The sequence below is a fragment of the Rhinoderma darwinii genome, chromosome 1, assembly GCF_050947455.1.
Source record: "Rhinoderma darwinii isolate aRhiDar2 chromosome 1, aRhiDar2.hap1, whole genome shotgun sequence".
Lineage (NCBI taxonomy): Eukaryota > Metazoa > Chordata > Amphibia > Anura > Rhinodermatidae > Rhinoderma > Rhinoderma darwinii.
The window spans coordinates 66542453-66569845 of NC_134687.1; the positions used below are offsets into that span (position 1 = coordinate 66542453).

A 27393-nucleotide genomic window follows, 5' to 3' on the forward strand; every position below is an offset into this window, starting at 1 on the left:
GGCAATGAATGGCGTCCCTGATAGTTCTGTATGTACACAATGCTGCGGATCCTCCCCGTGTCTCCTACTTTTATCCTTACTCTGCGGCGTTATTCATTTCAACTTCCTTTTCTCATTGAGATACAACAAATCACAATGCTGGACAGGTAACTTTAATGTCAATTTGCCTCCTGTCCAATTATAATGCAGAAAAATATTTTAAGAATCCGAAAATACAGAAATTCTTATAGTCTAGCACTGGAAGATAATCTGAAATCACTAAACCAGAGGCAATTGATAACAAGGATAACTAATTATAAGACTTCTCTCATTTAAAAAAAGCAAAAACAAAGTAAGAGACGCATATTTTATGTTCGTTCCAAAAATCCAGAATGTTTGCTAATGTAATTGTTCCATGAATGCTGCATTAAAGAGGAGCGGTCACCTCTCCTGACATGTCTGTTTTAGTAATATTTGTATACCCCATGACACAACCATTCTGGAACATCTTTTCTTAGAACTCTGTATTAGGCCATTCCTCTGTTATTCCTCCTAGAAATGTATTAACAAATTGACAACTGGGTGTTACCATTCCCCTTGTCAAGGGGGCGTGTCCCTACACAGTCTCACTCTGTCTGCACTGATTGGACATTGTCAGTTTGTGTTGGGACACACCCCCCGACTGGTAACACCTAGTTGTTCATTTATTCATACGTTTCTAGGAGGAATAATAGAGGAACGGCACAGCGCAGAGTCCCTCTGAAAAGATGCTCCAGAATTGTTATTTCATAAGGAATTAAACTATTTACTAAAACGGACCTGTCCGGAGCGGTGACCACTCCTCTTTGATGAGATTTTACTGTATTGAGAATCAACAAAGTTATGGATTATAATTTCACTTATCAATAATTGAATTTCCAAAATGACTTTTTTATTTTGGTCGATGATTCCTCTTTAAAACGTACCGTTAGGTGACTACTTATGATGGCATGTTAACGCTAGGTTTTCTACTCTTGTATTTCAGGCACTGTTGGCTGTAGGTATTGCACAGTCTGTACGGACCCCGGATCCCGGACACCCGTAAGTAATAGTTATTTTATAGTAAAGCGCCAATGACCAGATCCTTATATCAATCTGAGATCAGCAAACAAAAAATGTATGGTATGTTGCTCATACATGGTCCGAAAAGACGTTTTCTCAGATTCTTGGTGGAAGGAGGGACAAGCCCTAAACTTTCTTCCCGAGCGTCACCTGTTCAAATGTCTTTCGGGTGGGATAGGAAATAAGTAGTTTGATGGTTGTATTGTTGAATCTTCAAACTACTTTTGTATTTTTGCTAGCAGAAAGTGTGATTGGTGGGACGTTCCATGTTTTGTGGGGTGGAGAAATACTTTACAGCAGGGAATTCTAGCTTATTCATAAACTGGCAATACACTGGAGATTCTAGAACTTTTGGTTAGATTTCGACCATTTTCTGACGAGAGTCGGCACCTTTTGTAATGACACGGATGAGAGTGACGGATGCCGACTAAAACCGACGACTGCATCGCCTTACAAACTTGGGCCTTTCTCAAGACTTCAGAACGGCCCAAGTTTTTAGGTCCGAAACTTTGCCATTTTAGTATGCACAAGATACGTACATCTTTCTATGCTCCAGCACTCCTCTCCCAATCTATGTCTTAGTGTTGTGTGTGCAACATCCCTGAAAGCGCTTCTAAACTGCAGTAAAAATGGCCATATGATTGTATTCAATAAAACTCAATCACTAACTAGAAATCCTACTTCATCAACATCGCATCCTGTCATAGCGTAAGCATTAGGAGAGATTTATAAAACTAGTGCTGAGTGGAATAGATGACCTAGGAACCAATCACGTAACTTTGTGCACTTTCTAAAGAGACATAGACATTTGAGAGCTGCAATGTAATTGGCTGCTATAGGCAAAATTTTGGACTGTTTTTGAATTAAACCTTTCTCATTGTGTCACATCTGCTGCAGACAGGTAAGGTTCAATGTTACTGCGAAATGTTGGGATGTTATTCAGTATTGTAAATCCTAGGAGAAGTAAAATAATGAGACTTCTATGAAAGATCTTTATCACTGACTCTCTTATGGATGCGAACAATAATAAGACTTCACTTTTATTAAGTATGTATTAAAAAGGTATAATTATTACGCTTGGCATAATGATCCTTATTGTCCAAAGTATCAATGTACCCTGAAACGGAGCCTACACATAACCCTATGTCCTAGCAGCAGACCTCTCCTCCTAACACCCACAATGAAATTATATTCAAACTCTGGCGGCCACGATGAGAGCCACACGCGGCGGCACGAACACGGAGCTTATATGGGCTAAGCTCCACCCTCGCTAGAATGACACGCACAGGAAATTCCTCCCATCCCTCAGTCTGAACCAATGAGATCAGACTTTGGTCCTGAGTCTCTACTCCCTGGCTAAACACGTAGGACACACTTCATTACAGTGAAGACCTCTATGAAAAAATCCATGTCACCATTCTGTCCTGGAGAAGAACACTAAACATAGAAAATGCGCCAAAAAATATATCCCAGCACTTTCAAACTTAATCTCCACCTTTCCTTTTGTTCCATTTGTGTCCTATTACAATTAAAACTGAGAAATATATAAATGAATCTTCTCTGTGTGTCCCAGGAGCTCAGCCTTATCCCCTCCTTCTTATTGTCATGTGTCCGGCTGTAAGAAAACTGGCTGCAGCAGGAGCCTCATTCCTCTGCCTTGTCTGCTGTAGGAAAAAAAATATTGTTAAGCCCTGCCCCCCTCATTCATTCTTCAGCCAAAAATGGAAGAGAACAGAATGCTAACCCCTGTGTTCACTGCAGGATTCCTACAAGACTGTTAGAAAATCCTGCAGACTTATAAACAAACAGTGAGACCAAATCTATCTCCTGTTTTACTTTTATTATTAGTTTCTAGGTGTAGTGTTCCTTTAACTTCAGCAGACTTGGTTGAACTTGTTGGACATATGCCTTTTTTCAACCGTACTATGTAACTATGGTCCTTCTAGGGCAAATACCGGCTCTGTCCTGTATTGTTTTTTTTAAAGGGAATGTATCACCAGAAAATGACCTATTATTTAAATCAGGTTTTTATTATATAAATCTTTTATTTTTTTTTAAAGAATGGGTGGGTTTTATTTTTTTATATGACTTTCCACATAAAAAAAAATCATCTTGAAGTATTGCAGTTTTCACACTGGCCACTAGAGCAGTTACATGTAGCTGATATTTCCTGTTCTCTGTAGCTCACTTGTCCGCTTTACTGTATAATGATAATGAGATGATTCCTCTCATCCTGTATAGAGGGTGGGGATGTTGACGACAGCTCTGTTGTATTACTGGAAGCCTAGATAATTCAGAATTGAAACTCTATACACTAATCACAGATAAAGCTCTGTCTGCATCTCTCCTGGATTATGTCGGAGGGGCTGTTCTCCATCACTTCATGGAAACCGTAAAAATCTGACGTTTCTCTTGTCAATGGACTCCCAATAATTTCAGATGCCATAAAGTGCACACACGCTGCTGTACTGACTCCACAGTAAGTATAGGAAAGAAGTGTGTGTCTCCAATATGGCCGCCCCAAGGTGCTTTTTCAAATAAATACTCATGAATACACCAGACTACTCTCTAGCAGCGTGCTGCTTAGATTGAAGAGCAAGCGTTTCAAAATGACTAAACATTAGCACATAAATGACAGACCACTGGGGGTGTCGGCTGGTTCATACTGACACCCGCCTGCAACGATCCCGGCCTTTTAACCCCTTATATGCTGCAGTCAATAGCTACCGCTGCATCTGAGCGGTTAGACAAAGAGAGGGTGACGAAATTGCGGGGTGCTGATCGGTTGCCACGGAGTTCTGCTATTCAGGCTTGCCAGAGGTAAGACTTAATAGCAGAGCATAGAGAAAGCCAATACACTACAATTCATAAGTACTGCGGTGTATTGTATGAGTGATCTAATAATCGCATGGTAAAAAAAATGGGTTTTTTTTGTTTGTTTTTTAACAACATTAAAAAAAACTGAAATAAAGTGACAGTTTAGAACCCTTTTCCATTATTTTTATATAAAAATATGTAAACCATAAAAGAAAATTGCTATCGCTGCCTCCATAATAGTCCAAACGATTAAAATATTGCGTTCTTTATCTTGAAGGGTAACCGCTGTAGGAAAAAAAAATATCACAATGTCAGAATTGCTATATAAATTTGCGATCAAAGTATTTGTCATGACCCGCAGAAGAAAGTTAACGTGTCATTTTTACCAGACCATAAACGCTGTAAAAACGCAACCCAAAAAATGATGGTGGAATTCCTGTTTTTGTTTTTCTTTTTTAATTTCCACTCCACAAAATAATACGTTTCTTGGTATATTATATGGTACATTTAAATATGTTAACGAAAAAAAAAATAATGATGGCTCTTTAAAGTGGAGTGGAGTTAATGAAAAAACTAAAACTGGCTGTGTCCTTAACGGGTTAAGTGTTGAGCGAAAATACAAATGTGCGTCCTTTTTATTTATAAATGATAAAAATCACAAATGTTTCATAAAATACAGAGTTCCTACAACATGTACAAAAATAAAAAGCAAATGGCTAATGTGACTAATAGTTTTATCCAACGGTCGCCTGCTTAGAGCTGTCTATTACTTATTATTTTTATAGGTATTTCAATATTCGGAACGTTTTATTTTCCTGCTGTTTTGTACACGTTCTCTAGTGTTTGTAGCTTGCTGCGCGATGTTCTGCAGAGGACGGGGCGCGCACCTCCGCACCTTACACCTGCCAAGCAGCCGCCCTCCTACAACGTATATTTGCATAGGAAGCACAATCTGACTATTCCCAGATAATAATTACCGGCTTTTTGGACTTCTAAATGCTGTAAAATTATAAATATGAAAATGTATTTCATGTATCAAAACAGATCCGAAATGACTCAAAACGACAAGAGGAATTAAAATCAGGATGGTATTCAGCGAATATTTAAACACTACCCTGTTCATTAAACATCTGAATGCATTAAAAAAGGGATTAAATCAATTTCATCAGCAGCTGTGGTGCATAACATTAAAGTAATAAGATTAGATCTAAATAGCCTATGCAGGGAACGGATTAGAAAAATATACAGAATGAAATTACTTTTTTTTTTGAAACACTGAAAAGGGCAGGCAATCATAATACTCTATTAAATGCTTCGGCCCTGCGCTTCATTTGTGTACTTTTGCAGAGTTGTTATGGAGTGCCACAAAACGACTGCAGTGCATGTGAAACGACATAACGCAAGAGATACCCAATAGGTGGCCAGCCAAGATTGGGTATAACCCTCAGAGATATTCCAGAATGCCACCCAGAAGGAAACATGGTCTTTGCACTAGACATCCCGATTACTGATCGAAAAAAAAAATAGACCCGTTTTTCAATGGTTGCCTCATCACAGAGAGGTTGTCCAGTCATAAGAAATTGATAACCTATCCCCAAGATAGGTCATCAATATCTGATCGGGCGTGTCTGACTCCTGGCACCCCTGCCAATCGGCTGTTTTGAAGGGGATTTGCCGCTCGTAATATCGCCGCTTTCTCTTCATTCCTTTACTGTGGATCGTCGACACACTTATTGCGGTTCACAATATTACAACCTTCTCCCATTGAAGTGAATTAGAGAAGTAAACGGCAGCTACAAGCGTGTAGGTGATTCACAGTACGAGCAGTGACCGTAATGAAGGGGAAGCAGCGCTCGTACGAGTGCTGCGGCCCCTTCAAAACAGCTGATCTGCGGGGTGCTGGGAGTCGGACCCCCACTGATCAGATGTTGATGGCCTATTCTCAGGATGGCCTATCCTCTTATGACTGGACAACTAATTTAAACATTTGAGAGCCCCTCCAAAGACCCCTGGCAACCAAGTAAATTGATAGGCAAAAGATGGCAACTTTCCGCTACCGCAGTGGCTACTGGGAAAAAGGAGAAGTACATCCGTTTCACATATGCCTGGCCTGAGTCCACTACAGCGATAGCCTTCTGCTTGTTAGCAGCTATCCGCTCACTAATAAGAGAGGGTTTCAAACAGATGAACCCCACTCTATGAATTCCATATGCCCTGATAGGGCATACGGATAGGGTTGTCCTGATTGAACTACTCATTTAACCCCTTAAGGACACAACCTATTTTGGACTTCAGGACGCAGTCTTATTTTTCAATTCTGACATGTCGCTTTATGTGGTAATAACTTTACTTATTTTGAGATGATTTATTTTTTGTATTTTTGTTTTGTGACACATACTTTAATTTGGTGGCAAATTTTACTTGATCCGTTTTTTATTTATAAAAAAAAAGCCATTTGAAATGTACATTTAAAAAAAAAAAAAAAAAATGTGCATTTTCTTACATTTGAATCCCTCTGCTTCTAAAAGGAATTATGATACCACACAAATTCGGAAATAAAAAAGGCTTACCATATGTCTTCTCTATGTAGGCATATATATATATTTTTTTAAGTTTATTTTTTTAGGACATTAGAAGGCCCCATGCACACGAACGTGCTTTTGCGGCCGCAATTCCCCCAAAAATCCATGGGAGAATTGCGGCCCCATTCATTCCTATGGGGCCATGCACACGACCGTGGTTTCCACGGTCCGTGCATGTCCCAGGAGCCCGGACCACAAAACGGGCAAGTCTTATTACGGCCGTGTTCTGCGGTCCAGGCTCATAGCAAATAATGGCCGCGGCCATGTGCATGGCCCGCGACTTGCGGGCGGCTTGCGGGTGACACTCCGCCCCCGGCCAACCCAAAAATCACGGCCGTGCACATGGCTATGGTTGTGTGCATAAGGCCGAAGACTTATAAATTTACAAGCAGGTTTTCACATTTTCAACAAAATTAGCAAAGTATACTTTTTTTTTTTTTAGGCACCAATTTAGTTCTGAAGTGGCCTTGAGGTGACTATGTGTTAGAAACCCCATAGAAATTACCCTGTTTTTTTATTTAAAAAAAGAAAAAACAACCACCCCTCAACGTATTCAAAATAGTATTTAGTACGTTTGTTAACCACTCCAGTGTTTCACAGGAATTCTAGCAAAGTAGAGGTGAAATTTCAAAATGTAATGTTTTTTTACAGCCACTCGATTCTAATTAATTATTTTTCTGTAACAGCAAGTGTTAACAGAGAACAGCTCAATATTAATTACCCTGATTCAGCAGTTTTTATAAACCCCACATATGTGGCCTTAGTGTACTACTTGACTCAAACACAGGCCTCAAAAGTGAAGGAGCACCTTGTGGATTTTGGGGCTTCCTTTTTATTAGGATGTTTTACAGCCACCATTTCAGTTTTGCAGAGGCTTTGAGGTCCCAAAACAAACTCCCTGATAAAGACACCATTTTGGAAACTCCATCCCTCAGAGAATTGATCTAGAGGTGTTGTGAGTATTTTGACCACTCAGGTCTTTTCCAGAATTTAATGCGCAGTGGATGGTGCAGAGCGAAAATTTCACATTTTCCACATTAATGCCATTTTAGAGGCCTAACATGTTGTGCCACCGGAGACATACACCACATGAATTGTTATGTGAGTTCTCCCTGGTATGGCAATATCCCACATATAGCTTTAATCTGGTGCCTGGGCACACAGCAGGGCCCAGAAGGAAAGGAGCGTCATGCAGCTGGCGCAATTCTGCTTAGGTTGATTTTGAGGCGCCATTTCTTGTTTGCCGAGGCTTTATGATGGTAGAATAATAGAGAGCCCCGCGAAGTGACTGTGTTTTGTAAATATGCCCTGGATATATAGCTTAAACCAAACTGCGGAGTACATATCTGTAAATAATTAGAGGTTCCAATAAATAAAATTAAAATTCAAGAGACGTATGGTATTTTTTTTAATTTTTTTTAAGCAATCTTTTAAGCACAAGCCAGGTTGCGTGGTGCAAGTTTCACAATGGTAAATGGTGTCCTCTCTTATCCCCCTTTTGTAACATCCTTTCTTACTCTTTGGGGGGACTTCGCTTGGAAAGTGTTGCGCTTGTACAATGCGTGTGGCTCTTTGTTGCCAAATATTAGGACCTTGATCACCACATTTGGAAATCCGGAAATGTCCCCCACTGACCTGCACATCGATGTAGCATGTGTGCATTATACAGTGCCATCTGTATGATGTGCATGGCCAGCTTCTTGTACCACACCCTTGATATCTGCAGTTGTAGTACTTGATCTGAAAGATCAACCCTTCCTATGTACTTCTTTTACTTGTGGATGCAAACAAGGTTCCTGTACTGGTACCTCATAGTGGGATAGGGGTGCTGTCATCACCTAGTACTTTGCTCACTTTAAGTACATCCCTCTTATTTTTAACACACCATACGTTGTTGATGCATAATTCCCTGCACTTGCCCTTTCTGAGTGTTTTCCTAAGCAGCAACCCAGAGAGGCTTCTATGATTTTTTTTCTCCCCTAACAATGACGCAGTACCTGGAAGATTTAAGGGGGGTGTTGGTGTAGAAATTATCCCGGTAGAGTTGGTAAACCTGGCCCAGCAGTGGGTCCACCAAATCCCATGGCATTTTTCCTGTAACTCCCAGGAAAGAAAGGCATTCTGGGAGGTAAATTCTGGTGCCCTTCTCTTCATAAAATCCTAAATCTGTGGGTGTACCCTGATGTACGCTCACACAGCTTATACATCTTCATGCCACTCTTTGCCCTTTTTACTTGGCAGGAACTGGCAGCATTATAGCCTCCCTTTAAAATGTATCAGGGATTTGCCTATAGAAATGCGCTTCTTGGGGGATGTCGTCCTCCGCAAACTATGGAAATGAAAGTGTCTGCGAGGGGCCTCATTTTAATCAAGTGGTCAAAACTGGGGTGGGCCATGCGCATTCTCACTACAATATAGGAACCTCGCTGTGTCCTGGCCATGTGTTACATCAGAGTGTGGTATAATATATCCATTCTCCAGTATGTCCTATTACTCTGCTTTTTTATAGCCTCTTATTCAAAACAAGGACCCAGAATGTGACCATATACGCTGCATCCACATGGGTCCATTTGTGGGTTTAGCATTAATTGAACTGGGGTTTTTGGAGATGGTTGTTGGTCATAGTCTGTATTGAAAAAACCCCAGCTCTCTGAGCCCTGCCATGTCAAACTGTATCCCATGGTTCCTAGTGAATTCCGGGATCTAAGGTACAAAATTGTCAGGGGTTAACCAAGTGGGGTCAGGACTTAGGAGCTGCTCCAGTGGCAGTCCTGGGACACCTTCTCTGGCGTTCTTCTGAGTCGCTAGCAGACTCGCCATATTAGCTACTGGTGTACAAATTGTGTACTAAAAATTAACTACTGGCATACAAGGCCAAAAAACGCTCTGATTCCCCAACACTTAGTAATGATTGGCTGCTGTCGATGACCGGAGCCATCACCACTGTGTCCCCATGTCACTTGAGACTGAAGTTTTAAAGCGATGCCGTAAATGTATGCGAATAGGCGCTAAAGTAGAAGGGAATAACTGAAGCAGTCCGCTAACCACTTGCAACAAATGATGTAACTGTTATGGTGCTGGAAGGAGTTTGAGATCTCTTCTAGAGTTTTATTGGGTTTACAATTTTCCAGTAACTTATCAGAAAAACATGTTGAAAGCAAAAAGGTCAACATGACCCGTGATCATGCAACAAGCATCACAATATCAACAATACATTAAAATTCAGGAGACCTTATAAGGATAATCATATATAACAAATAGCACAACCGTTTACGGTCCAAATAGCTCACACAATCTGTATAGACGCTAAACCATTATGGTAGAGCTGAAGAAAAAAAAAGACATAAAAGAGTAGGGGGATAAGGAAAGGGAAACATTTTTTAGGCAGGGTGAGAACAGGGAAGAAGAATATATAGATATAAAAATGGTGTATCACTCACGTTTGTAGAGGATGAGACGGCAGAGCAGCTAGTCCTGGGCAGCCACGCTCTTCTAGATCTTTACTATAATATTTAAGAATATTCACTATCTCCTCTCAGTTGCAGACCTGTCAAAAACGAACACACACACACACACACACACACACACACACACCTGGCACCACCTCACTAACACGGCTCTCTTCACGATGCTTCTCCAAATGTCCTCTTCTGCTGGCACAATATAGGCATCTTTAAGGGTGATGTAGTTCCTCTGTCCCATGGCACAGGCACGTTTTACTATGACATTGGCATAAGCTACAGATTCCATGTCACTATGAACAGGCTACATTTTGATTTAGTTTAAGTGATGGAAAATCATGGTGGAACAAAATCCACTGTGCTCGATGGATGTTACAGGGCACCCCAGCCGCACTGGGTTATATGTTTTGTATATAGAATATTGTAGAATACATACAACCACCAAACAATATTGGCTGTTATTTAGTTTATTTTTTTAATCACACAGGTATGGCTTTACCAATATGCGCTATATTGCTTCATTGATCAGTGGCGTTGGCATTTTTATGATGGGTGCTGGATTGTCTTGGTACCATGGCATCATGGGGTTACTTCATCCACAACCTATGGAATCTCTGCTCTGGGTAAGCCTTATGTCTCTCCTTATAGCAATCTGACAAGCCGCCTCTTCCGAGAGAAAGTAAAAGAATTGTGTTACTCATTGCAGGCATATTGTATTCTGGCAGGATCATTAGTTTCTGAAGGAGGTAAGAAATATTGCATACATTTTTTTTCTTTCTTTAGCTTGAATACGTTTTCACTATAACCTGCCATTAGGAGAAAATAATAAGTATACTCATACATCCCAACCGTCTGAGGTCGAGCGGAACAGTTCTGGATTTCAGGCAGTATACTGGAAGGTTTGCACGTGTCTCGCTGGATACGCTGCCACAGGGCCGGACTGGGACTTAAAATCAGCCCTGGCATTTTAAAGCACACAGGCCCACCATCTCTCAATGCATGCTGTCCAGAGTCGGACTGGGGTACGTTGGGCTCACCCTTTAGACAACAAGTGAATGGAGCAGTCTGCAGTTCCCTGCACAGCCAGGTGGCCAGGGGCATCGCTACGTAGGGAAAAACAGTGAAGGGTAAATCAGCGCTGCAGCCCTTTCATTCTCCGAATTGGTGGAGGTCCCATAGGTCTTCGATCATAAAGTGATTGCATATTCTAAGATGGGAATACCCCTTTAGGAACGTAACAAATTAATTGTTGAATGCGATCTGTGTGTAAAACTAGAACTCCCAGCATTTCCTTAAGGTCTACATCTGTCAGGGCATGCTGTAAGTTACAGTTCCCCATGGTGGGAAAGGGGGTTACCGGTAATTAAAGTAATTCTATTCGCAAATTACTAATAGTGTGTGTGTGTGTGTGTGTGTGGGGGGGGGGGGGGGGTTAGTGAACAAACTTTATTTTCAGACCACTGCTTTCTTGCCCTGGCCTTCGGTTTTAATATTTCTGTCTTCAGCTATGTGAGCTGAAGCCGCTCATACTGCGCACGGACTCTGGAGCAGCAAGAAGCTGCAGGATAATAGGTGAGGGCCACTCGCCATCTAGACCAAAACCATGCATGTTCTGTTTAGAATTATCAATGTCTGAAATGAGTTCTCGATGCTGTCTAAAGCACCGTTTTCCTTCCATGCTGCTAAGATATTTTTTTTATCAGTAAATCCCACAGAATTGGTGTATGAGAGCAGAATGTAATAGGCAGGTGTACACCAGTTATTGCTCTTATACAGGAACGGTCTGATTACCAGCTTTAAAATACATGAGCAGCGCAGAAAGAGAACGGGGACCTGTTCAAGATAATACAAAAAAATTGTGTCATGCACTGTGCATGTAATACACATTTCACGCACATGTACATTACACATATGTTACACACATTACACATATACAGTACGCACATATACGCACCAAAACAAATTACACACTGTATATTACACACGTATACACATTACACACTTGTACACATCTTTTATGCACATATGCACAATATACACACACATTAGACACATATACACGTTACACAGACTACACACACATACAGTATGCGCATCACACACACACACACACACACACACAATGTATACACATTAGGCCCCATTCACATCACGTTTAAGCCTTCCTTTAGAGGTATATGTTGGGAAGTACCCCAACGTATACCTCCGACAAAAGGCAGAAACTTATCCCACTGTAAGGCACACAGTGGGATACATCAGCCGGGGACCAGCCCTGGCAAAGCTCCTGAATTCACTGCCTATATATGGACAGTGATATAAGGAGCTTTCCCAGGGCTGGAGTCCTGGGGCAGAGCAACAGTTAGCGCTCTGCCCTGGGACTCTGGCCCTGGGAATGCTCCTGACGACACTGTCTACATATCGACAGTGACATCCGGAGCAGTGCTGGAGTCCCGGGGCAGAGCGCTAGCTGATTCTCTGCTTGGGGACTCCAGCGATAGGAAACTCCTGATGTCACTGTCCATATATGGACAGTGAACTCAAGAGCAGTGCTGGAGTCCAGGGGTAAAGCGTTACCTCATGCTCTGCCTGGGGACTCCAGCACTGGTCTTGATGTCACTATCCATATATGGACAATGACGTCAGGAGTTTCCTATCGCTTGAGTCTCCAAGCAGAGAATCAGCTAGCGCTCTGCCCGAGGACTAGAGCGCTGCTCCTGACGACACTGTACATATATGGACAGTCATGTTGAGAACTTCCTGAGGTATACGTTTAACGCATACCTGTGACGGATGCCACACAGTGGAATCCGTCACCCTTAGGCTCCCGTATTAAAATTTTTTTGTGGGATCCCTCAGGACGGAATGGGTTTGTCTTCGCTATTTCATCCTGCAAAAAAAAGGTATATCGACGTATACAGCTCGACGGAGGCCAAAATAACTCTCCTTTGTCTCCGTTGGGATAATGGAGCCCTATGAACACGTTTATCTTGTATGTCGGGATCTTTCCTAACGTACAAGATAAACGTAGGGCAATAATGTGATGTGAATGGGGCCTTACACACACATTAGACACACATGCTGTATGCACATATACAAAGTATATACATTACACACACATGCAGTATTTAAACAATCACATAAGTTACACACACATTTACCTTTTCTGCGGATAGCCGATTTCTATATCTCTGACATGTAGGAAATCTTAAGAAGCAGGGGCAATTACCCACTGCGATTTCCCACATCTCAGGAAAGTGGTAGAAGGGACCATTAGTAAATCAGCAGCTGGGTGGGCAGAGAACAGGAGAGAGTAGCTAGGGGGGAGAGTAGAGTACACGAGAAAGTAACTGGGAGGGGGGAGCAGAAGACAGGAGAGAGCAGCTAGAGGGGGGAGCAGAAGACAGGAGAGAGCAGCTAGAGGGGGAGTACAAGACAGGAGAGAGCAGCTAGAGGGGGGAGCACAAGTCAGGAGAGAGCAGCTAGAGGGGGAGCACAAGACAGGAGAGCGCAGCTAGAGGGGGGAGCAGAAGACAGGAGAGAGAAGCTAGAGGGGGGAGCAGAAGACCGGAGAGAGAAGCTAGAGGGGGGGGAGCAGAAGACCGGAGAGAGAAGCTAGAGGGGGGGGGGAGCAGAAGACCGGAGAGAGAAGCTAGAGGGGGGTAGCAGAAGACCGGAGAGAGAAGCTAGACGGGGGAGCAGAAGACCGGAGAGCGAAGCTAGACGGGGGAGCAGAAGACCGGAGAGCGAAGCTAGACGGGGGAGCAGAAGACCGGAGAGAGAAGCTAGACGGGGGAGCAGAAGACCGGAGAGAGAAGCTAGACGGGGGAGCAGAAGACCGGAGAGAGAAGCTAGACGGGGGAGCAGAAGACCGGAGAGAGAAGCTAGACGGGGGAGCAGAAGACCGGAGAGAGAAGCTAGACGGGGGAGCAGAAGACCGGAGAGAGAAGCTAGACGGGGGAGCAGAAGACCGGAGAGAGAAGCTAGACGGGGGAGCAGAAGACCGGAGAGAGAAGCTAGACGGGGGAGCAGAAGACCGGAGAGAGCAGTAATAAGTGGGCAGAGAACAGAAGACTCGTTATTTTCCTGTACTGCTATGTCTGCAGACTACCCTCCCCCTCCTGTCCGTGCCGACTACAGAGCAATCTGTATCGTGTTACAGAAAGGTGCTGGGAGGGAAGAGGAGACAGGATCTCAATTGGTCCTGCCGCCGCTGCTGCTGCAGCAGCACACTGAAGACCGAGTTCTGGCTGCATTTAAAAGCAGCTAGCAGGCTTCATGGAAGGTCCAGACCTGCTGTAACTGCTCCCTCTTCTAAAGCTCTGGAGGGTTGTAGTGAGTGCAGAAAGTGTGGCCCCACTGGAAGATCCCGTCTGACATTGAAGGGATGGTACTGGACTGCCTGCAACTGCACAGTGCACTCGCTGCACGACACAATCAGGGACTGTAATAGGCAGTGTAGTGTACTGTGCACCGCTCAGGGGGGAAAAAGCCTGCCACCAATGAGTTAGGAGAGAGCGGCCCACTGAGCACACCAGCCCATCTGGCATTTGCCAGATGGGCAGGCCGGCTCTGCTCGGCTAGTACTGTATGGTATAGGGAGGAGACGAGGGAGCCACTAGACTGACTCCAGTTGCGGCAGCGGGAACAAGAGGCCAGGACCGGGCAGTGCAGCCAGTATTCACACTCCCACAAGCATAGGGTAAATAAATATGGCTTCCTTATAGTGTACCTTGCTCAGCCCATGATTTATGTAATGTAAATGTATGGCCCTCTATGATCTGTTCTAAAACTCCCAGCATGCCCTTGCCGCTTCATGGCATTCAAGGGGTTGTAGTTATCCAAAAATCCTGTGAGTCCTTTCCACAAGAACCCTCTTAAAGTGGTATTCCCATTTCAGACATTTATGACATATCCACAGGATATGCCATAAATGTCTGACCGGTGCGATCCCAGGACTGGGTTCCCCAGCCCCCATCCCGTCTGGCGAGTTGTTGACGCATCCAGGCGGATAATGACTGGAAAGGTGGCTACGTGGCTCTCTGTTCACTTTAATGGCAGAAATTAAACCAGCCGAGCACCTCACAGGGCGGGATAGGGCTAGAGGGAACCCCATTCTGGACATAGGTGTCGGTCCAAGTGCTGGAGCCGACGCATTTCAGACATTTCCGAATAGATGCAAACAAAGCAGTTTTCAGGTCTTTATAAAATGGTGTGATTAGTGAAAGAATGATGGTGTTATTTGGAGGAGGAGGCTGATCGGGATTGCGTGTCTATGGGCAGGGATTGGCCAGGGTTAGAGGAGAGGCTTAAACATCTTCTATTGGGCACGCCACATTGGGTGTCCCTCTTTCGACATCCGTATGAGTATACTTGTTATCCGTTCTGCCATATGATTCTTTTGGGATCCTTAGAAATATCCTTACTACTTTTACTTGGTGATAGAGTGCAACTGGTTTTCTTTGTTCGTGTGTTATGTAGGCAGGCTGGCATACAGTATATGAGAGGCAGAGCCCTACAGATGTACAAAACTCCAGTATTCAGCTGACTGGTATCCGTATGCTTGTATATCTCGGATGTCAACCTGTCCATACGCTGAAGTGTAAATGAGATTGTTTTGGAAGTCTTCATGAGTGCTCTGCTACAATAATGTTTTCTTTATTTCATTTAGCTACACTTCTGGTTGCTGTTAATGAGATTAGGAAAAGCGCAAGAACAAAGGGAATGTCCTTTTATCAGTATGGTATGTTCAAGGCTCCAGCACTATACTACCTCCTTCATCTGCGTCTTTGACTCAATTTAGTGCAAAATATATTAGACTGAAGGTTTAGCGGGTGTGTCAACACCGTTCAGTCGCTTGCCCAGATCCATTATTTATATCGGAGAGAAGTAAGAGACACAGAGACATGCTTTGTATACTCTAAACTAGAGAAGGATTTTTTCTTAGTACGCAGGTACAATTGTATCCCACAAGTAGGGAGTTGGCTCGAGCTGAGCCAATCCAGAGTACGACAATGTTCTCATGAGAAACTTATAGCAATGCAAGGTCAACACGTCTTCGTTCTCATGAAAAACTAGATATGCAAGGCAAAACGTGATTTTACAGAGAGTCAGAGCATATGGTTTGTTTTAGGGCTTGTCCACACGTAATGGAATTGCTGCGTATTTTCCATCTGGAATTGCGGACTGAAAAATACACAGTTGCAGCAAAGTGGGTGAAGTTTAACAAATCTCGTCCACACGCTTTGTAAAATTTCCATCCCGAAATTCACCAGCAGTGCTTATTTTTCATTCCGCAGCCTGTCCATTCCTGCTGTGGACGAAATTTTCAGAGATGTCACCATCTCACAGACTTGAAAAAAAGGCTGCAAAATCTGCACCATTTTCTGCAGTAAATGGTGCGCTTTTTCTGCAGCGGAATGTCTGCTAGTTTTAGCGGAAATGTTGCAGAAATTTTCTGCAACAATTCTGTTGTGTGGACAAACCCTTACAGAGAAACAGACACTACAAACTATAAAATGGATTCTTCATACAAAATCATATAAACACGCTTACTCACTTTCAGTCTTTAACCCCTTCACGACTGCCGTACGGCTATATGCATCATGGTTTAATGAGTGCAGAAGCTGCTTCAGCATGAGCAGCTCTGCACTAATCTATGTGTCAGCTCTCTTTACAAGTGCCGACACCTCTTTGACTTAGTTTCATAAAACAAACGTGTTTTTTTTTAAAAATGAAACTAACGTTACAAGTGTAGCTCTGCTCACAATGGATCAGTCTGCACTTACCCCCCCCCCCCCCCCCCCTGTATGTGTCGCCACCTCCCCCCCTCCTTCTCCCTCCCTCGGCTTCTGCCCAGACATAACGGAGCCAGTGTGCTGTTATCTGGGCAGATAAAGTACTAAACGTTTTGTTTTAACTCTTTAGTCTTTTCTCTCTCCTGGAGAGTGAAGAAGGCTAAGGGCATGTGCACACGTAGTGTTTTCAGCAGTATTTCGGGGAGTTTACGCCTCGAAAAACGCCTGAAAAAACTGAAGCAGAACACCTACAAACATCTTCCCATTGATTTCAATGTGAAATACGGTGTTCTGTTCCGACGGAGCAGTCTTTCATTGACTATATAAAAACGGCCGTGAAAAACGCGAGTGGCTTAAAAAACTTCGGAAAATTGGGAACTGTTTTCCCTTGAAAACAGCTCTGTATTTTCAGAAGTTTTTGAGTATGCGCGTGCACATGCCTGAACTGTTAAAGAGCTGCAACAGTGTGCGTATATACATATATACAAAAAATGACAAGTTTTTTTTCACATTTTTAGTGATTTGTCTGCTCAACAAATAAAAATTTTAAACATGGAATTAATTAAACTAATCTAGAAAACGAAAGCCTTATAAGTCTTGTAAAAAAAAAAACAAGTGAAATAGTTAGGATATTCAAAGCGGTTGCAAAGATATTATCGTTTAAAGAAGTGCACATCAGAAATTAAACATTTTACCTGGACTCGGGCATCAATGACCTTTTGTCATGAAAGGGTTAAAGCAGATGTCCCCAAACTTTTTGTACCATGCAAGCCACATTCAACGCACCTTGATGGTTAGGAGCTACGTTCATCTCCAAAATGGAGGAAACCTATTGAACCTGGGGAAGCAAGAAAACTTTATTTAGTGTGAAATTGATCCCATCTGCCAGGACAGGGATCTTCTGGTTTTCAGTCGTTATCAATCACTGATCAGCTGAAGGGAAGACTGTGGTATATGCCAAAGAGAATGGGTATTCTACTGTCCAAATTGGCTCTGTTGTGGGGCAGGGGAGTTGTATGTTTGCTATATTGTCAGTATGGATGTCCTACTCTAGACATTGCATTTGGTTATAACTCAGACCTCCTATCCCGAGTCATACAGCTATAGGTTGGGAAAACGCTGCTCGAGAGTCTACACATTAATCTCCAAAGTGTGCGTGCGTGCGCACTGTAATACCAGACAAATGGACAAAAGTGGTGCTGTTTCTGGGCGGGAAAAGGCAGAGCCCACTTTCTCATCTCGTACAACCCCTTTAAGGACAATGGTGATTTATCTGTGGTCTACTGGAAGTACTTGTTCCTTGGTGGCATAACTAATAAGGTTGCAAAAAAAACACTGGTCCGTCAAGTGCCACCTGTATTCCTACCATGTCGATCCAGAGGGGGATTTCGATGTGTAACTGCTCATCTTCTTGACCCTTTAGGAAGACACCCCCCCCCCCCCCTCTCTCAAGTGTGACAATTCCAGAGTATACATCCTCCTATTGATAAGAGTGAGGATAACCTGAAGAAAGGTTCCTGTATCCCCCTCCTGGGGTCACTGGAGGCTGTACAGGGGGAGAGATGACATTAACAGGCTGTGATCTTTCTTTCTTTCTGATATCACTTACAGCTTCCCCTTCCCACCTCTCCCTTACACACAAATGTAAAACTTTTCATCCTGTTTCCTGAGTTTTGCATCTAGAGCTTTGTTACTGCCATAGTTTGACAGCTAAGATTCTGACACCAAAGATCAAAAATTTTATATTTTAGTCACCGGAAGCGTTCAGACATATTACGGTACATACGTCCTTGGCTATGAAAGGGTAAAACAGCCATTCCCTGATAGACACTAAAGATGCTCCATTGAGGTCCCAATGTAGTTAGAGTACTATAACATTCCAGCATCACAATTATAAAATACTTGCCCTCCCTCCTCCCCCTCCGACTACTGCAAACCAGATCTGTCATTCTGTAGTTGGTAGTCCAATGAAAATATTGTGTAGATCGGCACTCATTTACAACACTAAAATGGAGCAATCATCGATGTATTACATGGGCAGGTGTGCTGCTGGCAAACTGTGATTTATTTTATTTTTTTGCCCGCATAATAGATGCGACCCTGCGACAAACAAGCGTTTGCTCGTGTCTCAGATGATCGCTGCCGTGTTTACACCAGCAATGATCTGGAACGAAACTTGTTTTAGTTCAATCTCACTTTATTACAGATTTTCTTTGTAATCCATGGTGTGAATACTTTTGTGGGGAAAGATTTAATGTAAGAGTCCTATTCATATTTTGCAGCAGGGTAAACTCTGGCATTGTTCTTCTAGTGATCCAGTCTAAGGATCCGAGTACTAATGTGGTCTTGATGGAGGATGCTGCTGCCGTTTTGGGAGTGATAATGGCTGCCTCCTGTATGGGTCTGACCTCGCTCACAGGTAATAAGTTATCCAGTAATTCCTTATTATGGGGAAACTGTCTGACATCTGTGTCTGTCAATGTGCATGCTTTCTTGTAATGACTGTGAGCAGAGAACTTGAAACTGATGAATTGATAAAGAAAGTATATTGCGAAAATTGTTTCACTTTTTATTATACAATGAATAGTCTTTATTAAGTGAAACCATAATACGCTTTTACTCTTTTTCCATCCTGCACTATACTGTAATCGTACATTGTGTTCATAGTGCCATACTGTTACAATGGACGATAACTCCGGTTCCGGCCATTTAACCCCTTGCATCGGTGTTTCCCAATCCAGGGTTCCCTGGAACCTAGTCAGGGGTTCCTCATAATAAAGTAGCAGGTAGAGCCATTACTTTCACAGTAGAGATGGACTATTTTCAGCCTGCTCAAAGATCCTTGGCAAAGCAGTCAACGAATCTGGGCTAGAATAGAGCACTAGGTGATTATACAATGCTATACTCCTCCGACACCAAGCTTCTTTGAGGTAGGAATGGAAGTATGGGTATCCCGGGAGTGCCAAAAAATATTCAGGGATTCCTCTATGGTAATAGGGTTGGGAATCACTGCCTTAGATGTTGCAGCGTATCAGTGCCGCCGATATTTGGTGTGGCCATCGTAACGACTCATAAAATAAAGTCAACATATTATTTATACCACACGGCGAATGGCATAAAACATTTATAAAAGTTAAACAATACATTTATATGTGACACAAAATGGTGGCATGAAACTATACAACTCATCCTGCAAAAATCAAGGCCTCATGCGAGTTTTGTTAGAATTCAAAGGGGTCTTGTCTTTTTTTATTTTGTCATTGCATAGGGAATTGTGTACTTAGAGATTCCCTCAGACGTTCTACTTATTGGTAGATAACGCTTCTGTGGAATGATGTCTGAATTCTCACGCTCTCCTTTCCCCTCCCGATACAGATCACATGCTGCATTTTTGGACAGTATATAGTCAGATACGGGGGAGAGCTGTGAACATTTAGAAATCCTTCAGTAGACCGGTTAATGCGGTTGGATTACTCAGAAAAAAAGCATTTTCAATCATTCGATTTAATCAATAGGAACCATGGGGGCAATGTAGAACCTCAAACTGATTGTACATACATCTCTACACACTTCTGCATCCTCTTGTATCTTATAGAATATAACATTTATGTATACCAATGTATTCTAGGTTTATGGTCACAGTTTAGTATAAAATATTGAGCTAGGATTGTATATTAAAAACATACATAATAGTTTCTGAATTTCCAATAAGCTGCATCTGGTGTCAGGTTTTTTAATAATAAATCAGCGTTGATCTAGTTGTTGAGAACATTTTCTTGATTGGACACAGACACCTAAGGCAAATCGACATGAATTATGTGTACACTGCTATTTTCTGAACTTTTTAATGCTTTCATTCACCTCATAAATCTCAACAGCCACATCTGTGAGTTCTGCCAAGTGCAGGCTCACGTCTCTTAGTTTTATTGTCTGTCACCTGTCACAGAGACAGGTTCAGTTTTAAGGTCTCGGATACTCGTATCCGCTCTGCTGGTCTCTAGTGCTGCCTAGAATGACTTTCTACTGACTTCTTGTTTCTCTGTAAACTTGTTCCACTTATTTGTTACACCCACCTGAGTAGTTCCTTTAAAGGGACACACTGGCCAAAACTAAACTTTGACACATGGAATACTATAATGGTATACATGGGAGTTCCTCACCTGTTATTGTTTTTTATTATTACTATTATTGTTACATGGGGGGCAGAAACTTCTATCTTCAGCTACCACTGATACTTAGACAGTTTCCCGTCAGACAGGTATAATGTAGAATATAGTACGGCCTCCTTGTCTGTATACTTATGGTTTCTCCGCTTATTTAGGAGAATATAGAGAGAATGATAATCACTGTGTCCCCCAGCATGCAGAAATGGTATGGTCTTTAGATGGTCATGTGATGCTGTGCTGAAGCATCATGGGATTAATAGCAAAGCAGAGAGGAAGAGAAAGCTGGGGAAATCTAGGAATCAAGATGGAGGCTTATTTAAAGCACATACAAGACCGCAGTGGAAAAAGGAAGTATAGAATACATAAAAGAAGTGTAGAGTGTGGTATACAGTCAGGTGGGGAATGCAGACACGGAAAGTTGTGTTTCCACTGGAGGTCTTAATATAGATGCGGCAGACTAATGAATGTTGGATGATTGTGTTTTGTTTTTTGTTTTTTTAGTTTTGTTTTCCAGTTTGTGCTGTCAGATTTCCGATCCTGTAATTGTAACTCTGGTCTCTCTCAGGGAATCCTTCCTATGACAGCCTGGGCTCGCTGGGTGTGGGAACGTTGTTATCAGCTGTATCGGCATTCCTTATTTACACCAACACTGAGGCCCTTATTGGTCGATCAATACAACCAGAGCAAGTCCAGCATCTTACTGAACTCCTTGAAAGTGACCCTGCTGTAAGGTATGAGCATTGTGCAAAATATTGTTTTAGGCCGCTTTCACACAAGGGTATTACAGGTGCTTTTTTGTGCCCATATTATGGACCCAACAGCTGGACCTCCCGTGGTTCATCGAAACCGGAGTTGGCGCATCATAGGCTTCTATGGTTCTCTAACTCTGGTTCTCATGAGCAGCGAGGGGTCTGGGTGCTGAATCCTATTTTACACATGTTAAAGTGGCCTAAGATTAAATAATAACCACAACATAATCTTCTTTCTTGTCTCAATGTTTCAAAAAACCAAGCCATTTTATATGACTACCCTTTGCACTGCTGGTTCTCTAGTCTTCTCATAAGTTGATGCTGCTCCTAACTGGCCGTTTTGGGGGCCATTTACTTGAACAACATAAGGATCTATTGTTCATACAGAACCTGATTGGTCACTGCTTTTCTTTAAATAGTATGTATAATATAATGGAATTGATTAAAATAAATTTATATATAACATAATCTCCCTTTTCATTGAATACAATGGGGAAAGCGGATGCTGTTACGGGAACCCCATTCTCATTATAGGTGAGGGTCTCAGAGGTGGGACCTGAACCTACTTGTAGACATGCAATAAATGTGTTAGATGGGAATACCTCCTTAATAGCTGGAGCAATCTCAAAATAGATTAGGGCCACTTTCTATTGCTGTGGTGGTCAGCCTGACAATTTATGTAGGGGCCTCAAATATAGCCCTTGACTCCATTAAAGGTTGTTTATTTTTTTTATTTTCTCTATAATAATTTATTTAGCTAAATACCGGTTTTGATGAAGAAAAGCATAAAAACTTTAAAAAAACGATCTTCCCTTTTGAAAGTTGGCCCACCAGTTGGACATCACTAATCTATCGTCGTCTTCTCATTTCTAGACTATAGACTCCAGGGCAACTACGGGGATTATATATTTACCCTCATGCTACACTTTCAACTAGCCACATGAAAACATTGTGATAATAAGCCGCTAATCTTTTAATTTTTATTAAATCGGTTTGTTGGAAAACCGGTTTTTTTTTTTCCCTTAAATTTTCAGTTTATTTGGGGAAATAGCAGCTTAAGGGGTTTTACAGGATTAGAAAGATCATTATTAGGAAATATGCTAAATTTATGTAGCGGTAAATCACGATCTATTGTTATAATTTATAGTTCAGAAACTGTCAGAACAAATGGTGTGTCTCAAGAGCTCCAAGTTTAGAGACCCATAGGAAAGCTTAGATTTATGACGGGGCAGCCTGTTGCTTTCCTGTTATTGGGGGACTTGTATTTTCAGCCGAACCTGCACACCGTTATTGTCCTACAACATAAGCCATCTCAGGTGGGATTCATTTGTTCATATTAATAGCCATTTCATCTGCACTAATGGTACATACACTTTATAGTAGTGGTAAGGTTTTTCAATCCATTTACTGAATAAAGTTAATTCTGTAAAAAAATATAATAATAAAAGTACAGAAAGCCCGGTTATATGTTACATGTTCAGTGGATGGTAATGGTGGTCGCTGTATATCTTATCTGTTTCTTTTCAGGGCCATTCATGATGTAAAAGCCACAGACATGGGAATGAGCAAAGTTCGATTTAAAGCAGAGGTTGATTTTGATGGACGTGTAGTAACTAGGTCATACTTGGAAAAGCTGGACATCGACCAAGTGTTACATGTAAGTTAATTGCCTCCAAAGCTCCTTATTAATAAAAAAAAAAAAAGAAATTACATACTCCTACCAGTGTAATAATATATCTGCCTGTTTCTATACCTCACTGTGTCAAACACCGATATTCCTCCCCTTTTTACTATAAGCCAAGCTAAAGACTCCCATTGCCACAGTAATCACGGTCCTAGCCACACCATCCCTGGGAGATCTTTTATTGGTTAAATACTGGGGGCCCGTAGTAAAAAACAACATTGAGGTCTAAAGCAACCCCTTAACTTGCAATACCAAAAAAAAAAAAAAGGGTCAATGGAGAACCTCCAGTTCGGCGAGAAACTCCTCCAGCTCTTTACATCCCCCATTCAGAAGCTTCGGAGCTGCCTCAGAGCCATGCTAAGCTTAGCCCTCCCAGTTCTGCCCTCTTATTAAAGGGGTTATTACATAAATCATTTTTTATGCCAAAAGTAAGAAATGCTATTAATAGCTGTTTTAAAGTCATTTGAAGAATTTCTAGCATTAAAAAATATACCTTTTATCTTTTTTGCTTCTCTATGTCCCCCTTGGTGCTGGCTGCTGAAGGGCGGGCTCTGAGCAGAATCCGTCTGCTTCTTCTGCCTCTGACCATATATGGCCACAAGGGATCAGACGGCCTGTGTGCCTAGGCTACCTAATAGCCTCTCCTACAGAGCTCCTCTGCTAAAGAGGCTTCCGGCAACCAGACCTCATGCCCTATCAGCTGTGTCTCCTGCTGTCACTTCTGGCGGGAGACTCGGCCAGTATTATCATTGGAAGCACCCTTTGATCTCCACTAGAATAAAGAACATATTGGTGATGCTATACTTTTATTATTCATACAGTATTGTGGATCAAATAAAATTTATTTTTGATAATCATTTTATGGTTTGTTTATGATGCAGGAAATTCGACAGGTGAAGACTCCAGAAGACTTGGAAACTTTCATGCTTAAACATGGGGAAAACATCATAGACACACTAGGAGCTGAAGTAGACCGACTTGAAAAGGAACTAAAGGTAGATGACAATGGGATTTTCATTTTTCTTACACTTAGGAATTTAATTTTTGTTTAAGACCCAAAAATATTATGGGCCTCATAAATCTGGACTTGTTGCCCGTAGCAACCAATCACAGTCCAGCTTTCATTGTTCCAGAGCAGTTTAAGAAATAGTAGTTGGGATTTGGTTGTAGATCCAGGATTTGATCCATAATCTAACCAAATCTCCATAATCAAACCAAATCCAGCTAAAGAATACAGCACTCCAACATTTGAAGCAAATGAATGGGTCTGTTCACCTGCGAGGGTGACATTAAGTTTAAGGTGTTGACTTGGCGTGGATAAGCATATCTAGCAGTACAGTGAATTGTTTTAAGGTGTTGACTTGGCCCCCAAATTCCCCATATCTCAATCTGTACGAGCATCGATCCATGGAGGCCCCACCTCGCAACTTACAGGACTTAAAGTATATATACACAAACCTACTTATGTGCATGCATGTACTAAAAATATACTATGTGTGTGTGTGTAATCTATATATATATTGCTTCAGTCCATACTTACGAGTCTCACTCCTTTGTAATTATGTAGAGGATTTAGAGTCTTTGCTGTATCTCTCGCTGCATTCTGTCCTTTCCTGGTAGTAAAAATACAGTGACATGGAATGACATTTTACATACCTTGATGTACGACATGCAAGACGAGGAGGAACAGTGCAGGAACGATAAACAATAAGTTATAGGCTGTCTGTGTTTTCAGAGGGTTTAACAGAGATGAGGCTTTAATTTCAGATTTCTGTTCTTTTGCCGCATACACTATAACTCCACCAGTTTTTGGGGTATTTACATTTGCTTAGTGCGGTTGATTAAATGCATTTTATGTTGTTTGGAAACGCAGCCTGTCGGGGAGCGCGGGGCCTGCAGTCACAGAGTCGCAGACTAAATGAAGCAGATCTTTTTTTAGTTCTAGGTTTCTGCAACAGACTTTTACGGCTGCTAATTTATAGTTGCTAATTTCTTCACTGTTCAACTTGTCAGCTCCCCGGAGAGTTTATTTCCAGTTTTGTGTACATGTGTTTTACCATGCTGTGCTCATATAGTGTTCTCACAGAAGCCGGACAAGTTTAGGATGTTCTCTCTCCTTTAATTACATTTTTGGATCCTCTATGCTAACTTCTCATAATAGGAACCTACTACATCCCCTGATAATAAAAATAGTAAAACAACTTGCATTATAGGAATTGTATTTAAAACCTGGATCTTAACCGCTTCACGACTGCCATACGGTCATATACGTCCCAACTGCCGATGCCCCTTGAAGTTGTTACGTATGTAAACGTTGGCAGCCTTGAACGGTGTTTAATAAGTGCAGTGCTGCTTCACTATGAGCAGCGCTGCGCACTCATGTCTGCCGGGGCTTTGAGAGCCCTGGATACGCCCCACACTGTAGATAGCGTCACACACAAACCCCTGTAGATAGCGCAAAACCACCTGTAGATGGCGCCACCTAAGCTCCCTCTAGAAGCGGAATCAATGGCCAGCGTTCTGGCTGGGGATTCCCCTCCTAGAGGGAGCCCCTGACGTCTCTCCATCCCTGCTGTAGATAGTGTCACCCCCCCTGCATATAGTACCCCCCCTGTAGATAGAAACCCCTCCCCCCTGCTGTAGATGGCGCCACCCAAGCTCAGATCCCTCTAGGAGCAGAATCTCCTACTGACACTTTGGCCGGGGATTCCGCTACTGAAGACGCCCCTGGCGTCACTATCCATATATGGCAGGGGATTCCACTTTTAAAGTTAGCCCCTGACGTCACTGTTCACACATGGACAGAGACACCAGGGGCTCCCTCTAGGAACTACAGTGGTGCTATCTACAGGTAGGGGGGTGCCAATTACAGGGGGGGGGGGTGCTGGCGCTATCTGCAGGGGGAGTTGTGCTATCTACTTTGGCACTGTGACACACACACACACACACACACACACACACACACTCTACAACTCCTCTGTAACAATTGGTCTTCCCTCTGTTACCCTGGATCACTGTGAGCAGTGATTTACAATAAAGTGTGTTTTTTTTTTTTCACATTTTTAGGGATTTGTCTGCTCCATAATAAAAATTAAAAACATGGAATTAATGAAACAAATTTTTTCCCATTTTTATGCAGGCAGATTTGGCTCTCTTATGGTACTACATTTCTACTGTCTTCTTCTTTTCATTTTGTTGACGGTTAGCCCTGATTGGACAGTCTGACAGTATATGGACACACCCTATTTACTAGGAGAATAATACCACTTCGTTATTAGTCTACCACTATAGCAATGTCCACTGATTTGGATATTGCAATTTTACATTCTAGCAATATGCCATCCATATATGTATTGAGAAAATCCCTTTTAATTTATTTATCTGGGCATTTTATTGCATTGTTTGTTTATTTTGCTAGAAAAAAAAGCAGGAGTACCAGAGCTACTGTATGTCTTAGGATATGTTCACACAGAGTATTTTGCAGGCAAAATTTCTGCCTCAAAATTCCGTTTGGAAGTTTGAGGCAGATTTTCCTCTCCCTGCACGCCGATTTTCGCGGCGTTTTCGCCCGCGGCCATTGGGCGCTGCGGGCATAAAACGCAGCGCAATACGCTTTCTCTGCCTCCCATTGAAGTCAATGGGAGGTCAGAGGCGGAAACGCCCGAATATAGGGCATGTCGCTTCTTTCTCCCGCTCGCGGGAGAAAACCGCCCCCGCCTCCCATTGAAATCGACGGGAGGCATTTTCGGGCCGTTTTTGACGAGCTTTTTGGCGCGGTTTCCGCATCAAAAAACTCGTCAAAGAACTCTGTGAACTTAGCCTTACCTAGGCAAAGCAGTACTTGAGAAGGAAGTATGGAGGAATATTAAGAATGTAGATTTATACATTATTCAGGGAGTGTTAGCCCCTATGGGCACTGTAAGGGTATTTTCACACGCTGAGACAAAAACGTCTGAAAATACGGAGCTGTTTTCAAGGGAAAACCGGTCCTGATTTTCAGACGTTTTTTACGGCCGTTTTTGGAGCCGTTTTCAATAGAGTCAATGAAAAACGTGACATG

The 27393-nt window shown here is 42.4% G+C and overlaps 1 protein-coding gene across 1 annotated transcript in view; it reads left to right on the plus strand.

The window, feature by feature from the left end:
- Positions 1 to 27393, plus strand: part of SLC30A9 (solute carrier family 30 member 9) — a 112083-nt gene that overhangs the window by 69515 nt on the left and 15175 nt on the right. Inside the window, exons 10-17 of the mRNA XM_075859428.1 lie at positions 1004 to 1059; positions 10428 to 10563; positions 10647 to 10686; positions 15609 to 15680; positions 19046 to 19153; positions 21466 to 21631; positions 23177 to 23306; positions 24215 to 24328. Coding sequence (XP_075715543.1) covers positions 1004 to 1059; positions 10428 to 10563; positions 10647 to 10686; positions 15609 to 15680; positions 19046 to 19153; positions 21466 to 21631; positions 23177 to 23306; positions 24215 to 24328 — 822 coding nt within the window. The remainder of the gene's footprint in view (positions 1 to 1003; positions 1060 to 10427; positions 10564 to 10646; positions 10687 to 15608; positions 15681 to 19045; positions 19154 to 21465; positions 21632 to 23176; positions 23307 to 24214; positions 24329 to 27393) is intronic.